Source organism: Acomys minous (genome assembly GCF_964271855.1).
Source record: "Acomys minous genome assembly, chromosome: 10".
Lineage (NCBI taxonomy): Eukaryota > Metazoa > Chordata > Mammalia > Rodentia > Muridae > Acomys > Acomys minous.
In genome coordinates this window covers 71,406,088-71,417,182 of record NC_140491.1, presented here as the reverse complement: position 1 = coordinate 71,417,182, position 11,095 = coordinate 71,406,088, and the positions used below count along the sequence as shown (strand labels likewise).

At 56.2% G+C, this 11,095-nt stretch overlaps 1 protein-coding gene and 1 long non-coding RNA gene across 3 annotated transcripts in view; one reads left to right on the top strand and one right to left on the bottom strand.

Annotated features, from left to right (window-relative positions):
- Positions 1-6,376: 6,376 nt before the first annotated feature.
- LOC311606982 lies at positions 6,377-11,084 on the bottom strand. The gene is made up of 3 exons (XR_014782487.1): positions 10,620-11,084; positions 9,214-9,339; positions 6,377-7,307 (listed from the first exon to the last, which is right to left on the bottom strand). It is a non-coding gene; the product is annotated as an uncharacterized lncRNA (long non-coding RNA).
- The window catches only part of LMX1B (LIM homeobox transcription factor 1 beta), a 79,581-nt gene continuing 78,605 nt past the window's right edge, over positions 10,120-11,095 (top strand). For both annotated transcript variants that reach the window (XM_084798444.1, XM_084798443.1), the window contains exon 1: positions 10,120-10,374. In XM_084798444.1, coding sequence (XP_084654570.1) covers positions 10,236-10,374 — 139 coding nt within the window. In that variant the 5' untranslated portion in view covers positions 10,120-10,235. The remainder of the gene's footprint in view (positions 10,375-11,095) is intronic.

Below are 11,095 nucleotides of genomic sequence, written 5' to 3'. Positions count from 1 at the left end.
CCCTGTAAGTAGCTTCCTTCTAGGTGGCCCTAGATTCCTGGCACCCACCCTGTGCCAGCCTTCCTCCTGGGAGAAACCACCAGTCGCCAAGCAGAGGAAACCCAGCTCTCGGGCCAACAATGACAGGCATCTGGTAGGGGCAATAAAGTCACCTGCCAGGGAGGCAGGCATCCTCTGGGCAGGTCCAGTGCTGGGAAGCCCACAGAGGTCAAGGGGCAAAAAGATGCCACCAGCAGGATACAGGAAGTATGAGCCCGGGCTTTGAGGCGTACAGGTTCGAGTCTCAGGTCTTCTAGCTCCTATGTGTGGGACCTGGGCATGTGGCTTCCCCTGACTAGGGTTAAGGCTGACAAAAGTGAGAACACCGGTTAGAGTTCACCTTAGAGTAGACTGTGATAGGAAACATTTGGGGAGTTTTGTACTGCTAGTGGTCTGTGAAATAACCAAAGTACATAGTACCCATCCCCCCATGCCCTCCCTACCATGTGTCCTTCCCCATCATGTCTGGGCTTCTCTCAAAGCTGTAAAACACACACACACACACACACACACACACACACACACACACACACACAAAGAGACAAAGAGAGAGAGATGGAGACAAAGAGACAGACACACACACATACAGAGAGACAGACAGACAAACAGAGACAAAGAAACACACATGAGGGGCAGGAGAGAGAGAGAGAGAGAGAGAGAGAGAGAGAGAGAGAGAGAGAGAGAGAGAGAAGGAGACTTATAACCTACTTAGAGTGAAGGAGACACAAGGACAGTGAAAATACAGCCAAGGTAGTCTGACCTGTCAGAATATGAGAGAAGGCTTCCGGGAGGAGGTGACATTTACAGAGATACACAAAAGATGCATAGGAGCGAGCTAAAAAAAAAACAGGACAGCTATGAAGGCCAATGGAGCAGCCTGGCAAGGTCTGAGAAGCTAAGCTGAAATAAGGCCAAGAATCTTGGGGAGGTGAGCCATGCAGAGAGAGAGCCGAGGGGAGGCAGGCATGGGACAGGCCAGTGAGAGGCCATCGGGAGGTTTCTGGACTTGGAGCCTTGTCTTGAGTTTAGAAAAGCTTGACTCGCCAAGCTCTTCCAGAGAGGACGACTCTGCTGGGCATTATTGTGTGGGCTGAAGCAGAGGTGGGGCTAGGACGCATAAATGGAATTTTCTGCACACTGTGGAACAGTTACAGGGCTTTCTGGATCTCTCTCTCTCTCTCTCTCTCTCTCTCTCTCTCACACACACACACACACACATACACACACACACACACACACACACACACACTCCTGTATCTTGGTACCAGAGGTGTCAGTGTAGAGGCAGTGACCTCGGGCAAGGGGCTTCACCGGGTGAGCCTTCGCCTTCCCTGTGGGTTCACTGGGTAACCGTGACAACTAGCTCACAGGGTCCCCTTTAGGCTTCGGTGAGGTCACTGATGTCAGGAGCTTTTCACCAGGGCCCTACGGTAAGCCTCCCACAAAGCTTAGTAGCAAAAACAGCACGAGATTACGGCCTTGACCATGGAGACAGACGCTGTAGAACCTCCTGCATAGTGTACTCACAGGAGCCCCTCCTTCTGTGGAGGGTCCAGCAGGGGTTGCTTGGGGGCCGCATTCCAGAAAGAACAGCTCTGTGTAACATGAAACCCTGACTCTGGAAACACAACCTCTATGGGAAATTGGAGGATAAGGCCTGCTCTGCGGACTGCCCAGCCTCATTGCATACAAAGGGGTTATTGAAACCCAATGCCTGGTCACTTGGCCTCTGGCCTATGGGCTTGCCCCTCGCTGCAGCCCGAGAGACTGTCCTAAGCAACACACTTGACCGCCGTGCCGTATGGCTGTTGAAACCCGTCATGGCTTCCTATTTGCTCTCAAGTGCAAGTCCACACTCCTCACCATGACCTACAGGGCCTTGCTGTGACCACCGTTGTACCACGGCTCCGGTGCACTCTGACTTAGGGGTCATTGCACATCCCTTGACTCCTTTAATAGGAGGAACTGATATTCTGAATTGTTACAGATTCTAAAGACCACAGAGGGGCCGAGGAGATGGCTTGGTAGTTTGGATCCCCAGAACTCCTGTTTAAATAACAACAACGAAAACAAAAAGCAGGTGGCCTGTAATCCCAGCACTCAGGAGACAGAATCAGGAGGTTCCCTGTGGCAGAACGGCTAAGCAAGAGGAGCCAGAGCCCACAACTCCAGGCTCAGAATAAGATTCAGCCTCAGTAGATAAAGTGGAGAGTGATTAACACACACACACACATACACACACGTACACACAAACGTATGCATGCACAATGTATTCCCCATATAAATGTGCCCACATACATGCAAACAAAGTGACCACAGACCTTGTTACAGTCCCCAATAGTAACGTGAGGCCAGTGAAATCACTCCCTTTCCAAATAAGAGGCCAGGAGAACAGCTCTCACAACTCAGCTCCACCAACAACCCCACCCCCAGGCTCCGAGGCCTTTGGGCCATGCTTCAAGCAAAATGGGGCCCGGAGTGGATCAGGTAAGAGAGTAAAGGACAGGACTTGTTCAAAGTAAGGCCAGGCAAGCATGCATAGCACAGTCCTTGGTGCAGTTGCTGTCCAGTCCAGGCTCTAAGAAACTGGTGGGCTGAGGCCGGACCTTGGACCACTCTGGGCCTCAGTGCCCTCATCTGTGAGGTGGGCTGAATAGCTGTCTTGCAGGAATGACACGCTTGCTGGCATGCGCTGGAGGTTCAGTAAATGGCGCAGACAGTCACCTGGTGACACACAACATCTAGGGAGACTGGGCCAGTCCAGACCAAACCAGCCCCATCAGACTTGCACTACCTGAGGTTAGGCAGCTGGGGCCTGGGAAACCATACTGCCCTGTTTTGCTGTTTGGGGTTTTGTGTTTCCCAGCGTTTCCTTTGGAAAAAGTCCAGCTTCCTCACTGCTGGAAGAGGACTGTTCACGCCTGGGTCTGGATGCCCAAGGGAGCCATGTGGAGAGGTGACAAGAGCCTGGGGTTTGGAGTTAGGCCAACTGGGGTTTGAGTCCAGGATCTGACCCTTTTCAAGGCTGCGTGACCTCTCACTGGTGACTTCACCTCTCTGAGGTGCTGATTTCCTCAACAGTTGTCTCAGAGGGTACTAGATATGGACAGGGGAGGCTGAGGTGAGAGAAACTTCTGGGGGCATCTCCCCAGTGTACAGGATATTCCTTCGGGAGAGTTCTAACCTGGAAGCCAGATTCTAGATTTACAGCAAGATGATCAATACACATGCCTCTGACAGAACGTGGGACCAAAAGGGCGTTTTGAATGGCTGGCACAAGATATGTAACAAGGGTGGGTTAAACTCCAGAAAGTCAGCCCCGTGAGGGTATGGGAGCCCCAAATTGTCAGCCCCCTGATCAACCAGCACAGGGAACCAACTTTGCCTACAAAACCTCATGGTTAAGTACAGGAAGGAAACTGTGCTAAATGACGTCATGTAGATAAAGTCCCAAAACAACCAAATTGAAGGTAGAGCAGGGGACAGCAAGATGAGGGCGGGGGTTCTTTTGGAAAACCAGAGGCACCCTCTGTCTTAATCTAGGATTAGTGGCATGGGAGTGTCCCCTTTATAATGTCATGCTTTGTACACATTTCTATATGCATATTATAGTTCAATAAAAAGTTCTATAATCAGTTCAAAGCAAACACATCAAGGCTGCAGGGCTGGGAGGAGAGAAAGCTAGCATCACGAGACCAAGACTTGGGGGGAAGGGGTACCCTCCAACTGCCCTAAAAAGTCATGTGAAGAAGGGCAAGAGCCCCGCTTCCCATCCTGACCAACATGGAGGCTTTTCTCAAAGTGGACTAGAAGCTAGCGTGCCTCTCTGACCAGCACCATCTCTTGGGCAGATCTCTGAGCTCACACAGGCAAACGCTAACTCCACAAACTCACCCTTACTTAGCATTCATTTGACTTTGCCATAAAACCCTGCAGGGAGGGAAGAATGGGCGAGCCTTGTTCTGTTTCCAAAAAAGGCCCTTCCAAAAGCCAGGAAGTCACCAAGTCTGTCCCCCAACCCTGAGCACCCCCTCGGAGCACCCAGAGGGTTCACATTCCACTGGCAGGTTCTTTTTTTTGGGGGGGGGGGAAGACGGGGTGCGAGAGGCCTTGAGCTGGCCTGCATATCAGAGGGCTGGGGACAGCAGTGGACCAGCCCAGGCCCCACCCCTCCGCCTAACTGATGCAGAGGTCCCAGGTTTGTTCTTATTTGCTTGCGCCTTGCATTTTTCTCTTCCGAGAGCCAACACACGATGCACATGTCTCCTCCATCGCATGGAACAAGCAGCAGAGCCAAACAAATGCACATCATCAGATGCATTTATTTGCACAGACACTCGTAAAAACTTTACTAGACACCAAATAATTACAGGAAGGGGCCAACCTCCAATTCGGCTGAGCCGCAGCGTTTTGAAGTGGATTTAAGATAGAGATCAAATAAGAGAGGCAGCCGCCCTGCCTCACACCCACCCCCCTTCCCCAGCCCGCGGACCCTCAGGGTGGAGACCAGTCAACTCCATAGCTTTTGTGAATTTCTGTCCGATTCTGTGAGTTATTCTTGAGGTCCTAATGAGGCTTTTATGGCTCCAAACACGGTCCTTCACCCTCTCTTTGTTCTGGTTCCTATCCTGGGTTGGGAAGCCCCTTGTTCTTAAAGCATCTTAAAGATGCTAAAAACCATCTATTTGGCAAGAAATGCAGAGATTCTTAAGGAAAGTGCTCGGCAAAACCAACATAAGCCACGAACCCACACGTATCACAGTCTCTAACAGGGTTTCCTCCTAATGGGCTTTTTAAAAAAATCCTTTATTCCATTGCATCCCATAGCTCTCACTGTCCATGCTAGCTGCTCTCAGCCCCAAGTTTCATGGCAATGTGAGTAGAGAAGGCTGAGGAGTCTGCGCTGGATGCCCAGGTACTGGCCAGAGTCTCCTGTGGCCGGACCACAGCAGCCTGCACCAAGACTTCACCTGTCCCGGAGGGAAGGAATTCGAAATGAGGCTGTTTTACCTCTGCCTCTAAAGGAGGAATAGAAAGAGAAGGAGGAAAAGAGTCCCCTATGTCTAACTTGGAACTCCCTTCCTGGACAATTACCCATCAGAGAGTAAGCCTAGATCCCTAGGGAGCGCCCATTGACACACACACACACACACACACACACACACACACACACACACACACTGTGAGCACTTTGATGTCACCCTTCCAGCAACCCTGTAAGATCAATGCCTGTTTTATGCCCACTGCACAGACAGGAACACTGAAGTGCAGAGGTGCAGGTCTCCTACCATGATGTTTCCTAACCACACCCTGAGAGACGATCTGAGAGATTCCTGAGACCTGCCATTCTCCTGTCCCTAATCATTGCCTGGCTGGTGGGAGACCTCAGCTCTGGGCCACCTAGTCCTGGAAGGGCCGGGTCTTTCTTTGAGCTTTCCCAAAAACTACCTTTGGATTTGAGGGAGCCTGATTTCCCGACAAGTGGAGCAAGTTCATAACTAATGGTCCAGACTAACGGCCCGCCCCGAGCGGGGATTGTTGGAGGGCTGAGGAACTCATCTCCGGCTCTGGGCATCCTAGCACGCGCTGGCCACCGCAAACCCTGGTACCCTGTGGAAAATAAGAAATCCCTCCCAGTTTCTCCTTTTTAGAGAACTTCCACCACCACAGGAAGACCTCAAATGCTCTTCCCTTGGCGGTGCGGTGCGACGTGGCCGCCCTATACTTTGACACATGTGTCCATGTGTCCTGGTTCGGAAGGGTGCGTGGTTGCTCCGGAGTTGGAAATTGCCAGCCATCACCTCTGCTGAGCCTCTTGCTTCACTTCTGGTGGCTGTGGGTTCTTCGGGGGACCTGGGGTCGACTGAGTCTCCCGGGAGAGCGGCTCTGGACCTGGCCCACGGCTTGGAACAACTTGAAGATCTTGAGGCTCCGTTAGACTGTGGCACCTTGGAGCGGGCCTAGTTGCTCCACGGCCCCGGCTCTTGCGGCAAAGCAGGAAGGGCAATCGGATGCTTCTGATAGTCTCCTTCTTGCCGGTGCATCCAAGGCTGTGTCTGGTGCTCATCCCTGCTAGGATCTGATACTCCAGCTGTAGCGCTAAACCTGGAAACTCTCTCTCTCTCTCTCTCTCTCTCTCTCTCTCTCTCTCTCTCTCTCTCTCTCTCTCTCTCTCTCTCTGTCTCTCTCCCTCCCTCCCTCCCTTCCTCCTCCCTCCCTCCTTCCCTCCCTCCCTTCCTCTCTCCCTTTCTTCCTCTCTCTGAAGCATGAAATGGTTGGGTTTTCACTGGTGTAGCCCTACCCCTCCCTCCCACCTCCGCCCTCATCCCCGCTCGTAGGAGACGGGTCACTACAGAGAGAGGTTGCACGGTACTAAACGAGAAAAGCCAGGAGACCTAGGTCAGGGCTCAGGAGCTGTGCGCATCTGAGAGTAGGAAGAGCCCAGATCCCTCCTTGGGATCCTAGCGGTGCCGGCATCCCGCCTCCTCCGTCTTTGCTCAGGTGTAAACAATCCCAAGCGGATTCTACAGCAGGCATCGGAGGCACCGCGTCGGACAGTGCGGGAGAGCGATCCGCCTCCAGTCCTCTGAGTCTCAAAGTCGCGGACGGAGATTGGTTCCTACAGAAGCCACAGGCTGAGATCCTACGGAGCCAGGAGCTGCTTGAGGCCCGGGGAGAGAAGTGCTCCGAGTCTAGGCCTGCGTCCTCCTGTACAGTTGTATTATTCTTCCGCAGAGGCAGAGGCTGGGAGGCCAAGAAGCATAAAGATGCTTCGAGAAATACGGACGGACGACTGTGAACGGCTATGTGAGAAGCAGGGATAGTCAACTCAGGTTAAGGAAGTGAGGACAAAGGACAAGAACCAAGGCCTAAAAGTCGGGGGAGAACGGACAGGCATAGAAAAGGGATCAAGGCTGTGAGCGTAGCATCCTCAAACAGACTGGAGATCGGAAGCCTGGTTTTACTGTCCATCCGGGGAGCGCTGGGCTCAGCTGCCGACGATTCCCGCAGCCGGCTCAGTGTCGGCCGGGTAACAGGGTTGCGGCTTGAACAGGGGCGCCAGGAAAGACTCCAATAACTCTGCACCTTGGAAAAACACCAGCCATGCACCAAATGGGGGGCTACAGGTGTGCCCTCGGCTCTGAGACTTGGCTTCAAGCACTGCAGGGTGCGCAGCAAGCATAACCAAAGGCCCCGACCTGGTCTTGGACGCCAGTCAGAGGGATCAGGCAAGTCTCAGAGACCAGGCCATAGGAGCCTCCACTCAGCTAAAGAGAAACGGAGAGGGATGGAATAGAAATGGTCAGGCACAGGGAGCATGGAGAGGTGAGAAGATGGGGATGGAACACTGCGCGGATTGCTTAGGGTCCAGGGTACGTCTTTGGGGCTCGAAACAGAGAAGATACTTCTATTCGGCCTGAAGGAGATTGCGAAGGTCTGGGCCTCCTGGAACCAGGGCCTGGAACCCGGGCTTTCGCCTGCACACGGTGCCCCGCAGTGGTTGCAGGGGCACACTATGACCAGCAGAGGGCGGAGTGCACACGGTCGGCCCACCGGCCCCGCGCGCGGTTCGGCGCCTCCTGGCTCTGCAAGCCCCAGCCTTCTCCGCTTGCTTCTTCCTGCAACGACGCGCTGGGGCCCAGAGACCCAGAAAAGGCGTCCCAGGCCCAGGCCTATGCCCAAACTCAGGGCTCAAGGCCTGAGATTTCCCACAGTAGGTAAAGACATAGGGAGGAAGGGTACGTACGGAAAACTACATCCACAAACCCATGCTCCCGGATACAGACACACAAAGGCGCCAAGAAATATACAGAACACAAAGCCACAAACACAAAAACCTCTGGGTGATACAGAACAATTCAGGAACTTGGGCGCAAACAGAAACACAAAGGTAACTCGGAGACATGCATATGGGGGGAGGGGGACTCTACCATACATGCTAAGGGACCAAAGCACACCCAAAGGCGTAGACATCTTCACAGTGACACAGACATAAGGACACACACAAAGACATGCAAAAACATGACACAGAAGCACGAGAAGGTCTGCAGATGTGCGCACAATACACAGACTCTCACTGCCTGGAAAGTGGCAAGGACACACAAACACAAAATGTATGTACACAGGGACACGCCACGGGTGCACAAGTACTCAATAGTCGGGAGCGCCGACACGGACACGCACAGACACACTCGGATACCCACCGACACACAGGCAGGTACTGGGGTGGGGCGGGTGACCGCTAATCCTCCACAAAGCCGGGCCCCTCCGACCCCCCCACTCCCACCCCCGCAGCACAGGGGGGCACTTCTGGCTAAGCCTCCTGCAGGCTCCAAATCCGATCCGCCCTCTCGCCTCCAGAGGGGTCAGGGGACCCGCCCTCCTTGCCCTCCATCCCCACCCGGCTTCGCGCCGCTGCCCCAACTGCCGGAGGGGCTAGAGCCGCCCAGCAGCGGCTCACCCGGGGCAGCAAGATCCTGCCCTGGAGCCGCACCATCCCTCCTGTTACTCCAGTACGAAACTCGCCCGAGAGTGGTACCCTGGGTCCCGACTAAAGTCTTCTAGCTTCCTCTCAGGCCGGATGCACGCCGGAGTCGCCAGCTACTTGCTGCTGGCCTTGGGCTTCCCGCTGTCGAGGCCCACTTTGTCAGTGCTCCGTCTTATCCTTGGCCACAGTGAAAGGGCACCGATTCCAGAGATCACCCCGATTTCCTTGGAATAGCCTAATCCGCGCCTTTACAGGCCTCCACCCCCTAGATCTTGGGGCCACCTTTTCTTACCTGCACCTAACACTCCAAGGCCTGGGAGGCCCAGCCTTCGTCCATTGCCCTCGCCCCGTGAAGGAGATCCCTTCTCCAGCCCTGTTGATCCTCTTACAGTCCTGACAGACCTCGTTCACCCAATGTCTCCTATTCTGAATCTGAGGGCCCCTGAAGCTCACTCCCCCTGCCCTATTTCTGCCAGGCCTGGGCTTTTTGGGACCTCCCATTCAAACTATAGCCCTTTCGCACCCCTCCTCAAACCAAGACTCCCGCTGGCGAGTCCAGACCAGCAGGCCTCTCACGCATTTGATGTTCCCCAACCGTCGATCCCAGGAGCCCCCTCTGCGCACCGAGCTGTCCGGTGCAGGCCCCGCCTCCCGGAGGGGAAACCAATTCAGACCCTGCGACCTACCTCCGCCTACTAGTCGGGGTTTCGGAGCAGTGCTCTCGCCTGGCGCCGTCCCCTGGAGGAGTCGCTGCGCTCCCCGCCGTCCGCACAGTCTGGCCTCGCTCGGGGCCATTGCTCTAAGCGGTGGAGCTTTAAAAAAAAAAAAGCAAACAAAAACAAAAAACCCAAAAATATTAATAATAAAAAAGAAAGAAAAAAGAAAGCCTGATTTTGCCAATTCCCAAATCAATTTTTCAAGAGGGGTGGGGCACAGGGTTTGTTTCGATGGCTACCCAAACTTCTGCAAAGGATGGACAGGATGACCGGCCTGGGCCCGGGTGTAGCGCGGGGTGCAGGCCAGGGGCTCAGGGAGCCCTCCCGCAGGGAGGGGGGGAGGCGACGGCACTATTTGACGTGGAGCTGCCGGCTCATCCCGGCGCAGTGATACGAGGCGCACCAATGAGTTCAAATGTCAGGAAGTTTGAGGAGGGGTGAGGCGGCTCCGGGCCGGAGTATCCCTCCGCCACCAGCCCCAGCTCTAAACCGTGCGGCTCCTCCGGCGCACCATGGCACTGGAGTAGTGCGGGGAGCGCGCCGGGAGCCCCGCGGCCAGTTGCGCCCCGCCCGGGACCCCGCTGCGTCGTCCGCGCCCCCCCAGCCCGCGGGGCCGCCCCTGCACCCCCGCCCCCTACCCCGCCCGCCGCCGCTGCCGCTGCCGCTGCCGCCGCCGCCTCCTCCCGGCGGCTCCTCGTGCCGCCCGCCGCCGCAGCGGGGATCCGGGGCTGACAAGCAGGTGACAGGCGAGCCACGGGCGCGCGTGGCTGCTAGTGGCCGGGAGAGCGCGGCGTGTGGAGCTGCCAGGCGCCCGGGCCCGCACGCACAACGCCGGGGCCCGGGGCCAGCGCGCCGCCGCTCCACGATCGCCCCGGGACAGCGGGCCGCCCGGATCCCGCGGGCGCCGCGCCTCCCGGGCTGCAGCGGAGCGGGAGGACGGACGGGAGGGCGAGCGGCCCAGCCGGCGAGATCCGCAGCGCGCCGGGCGTCCCATGGATATAGCAACAGGTCCCGAGTCGCTGGAGAGGTGCTTCCCTCGCGGGCAGACGGACTGCGCCAAGATGTTGGACGGCATCAAGATGGAGGAGCACGCTCTGCGCCCCGGGCCCACCACCCTGGGGGTGCTGCTGGGTGAGTGCTGGGGTCACAATGCCGGAGTAGTCCAGGTCAAGGGGGTAGGGCCGTCGTGCCACTGTGGACACCGGCATGAGGGCCAAAGGATAAAGAAAAAAGGTTTTCAGGACGTGGGGAGGGGGTCCGGACCCCCAGAATGGCAACTGGAGGGACAAGAAGCACACCCAGACAGGCTACCTGAAGGGACAACGTGCCGGGACGTCACCCAGACAGAGGACTGAACAGTCTCAGCGGTCACTTACCCCATACTCCCCGGGTCTGGGTTCTAGAACTGCTACTCCGGACGGGGCTGGGATAGGAAGCGGGTGGCAGGGATGATAGAGGACCAAGTATCTATCGCCTTAGAACCCTGGAGAGGTGTCGGGTCACCTGGGGTAAGGGGAGCTTCTAGAAGAAAAACATATCCCCCGGTCCATCCAAACCACGGGTCTTGAGGCAGAAGGCTCGATCAGCTTCGTGGGGCGTGTCAGCCAGCGAGTGTCCCGGCTTCACCTCGCTGGTTGGGTTGCAGCCGGCCACCCCACGCGGAGCTCCTTCTCAATGGTAATAACACCATATGCTGGGTCTCCGCGGCCGGGGAGAGCGCAACGCCCAGTCAAGGCTGCAGGCCGACGGCCTTTCAGCGCCCCAGCTTACGGAAAGGGACGTGCTGTCTAGGGCTGTCAGGTCTCTGGCGCGCCGGCTGGGGTCCTCAGGCGACGGGTGGCGCTCCCGGGCT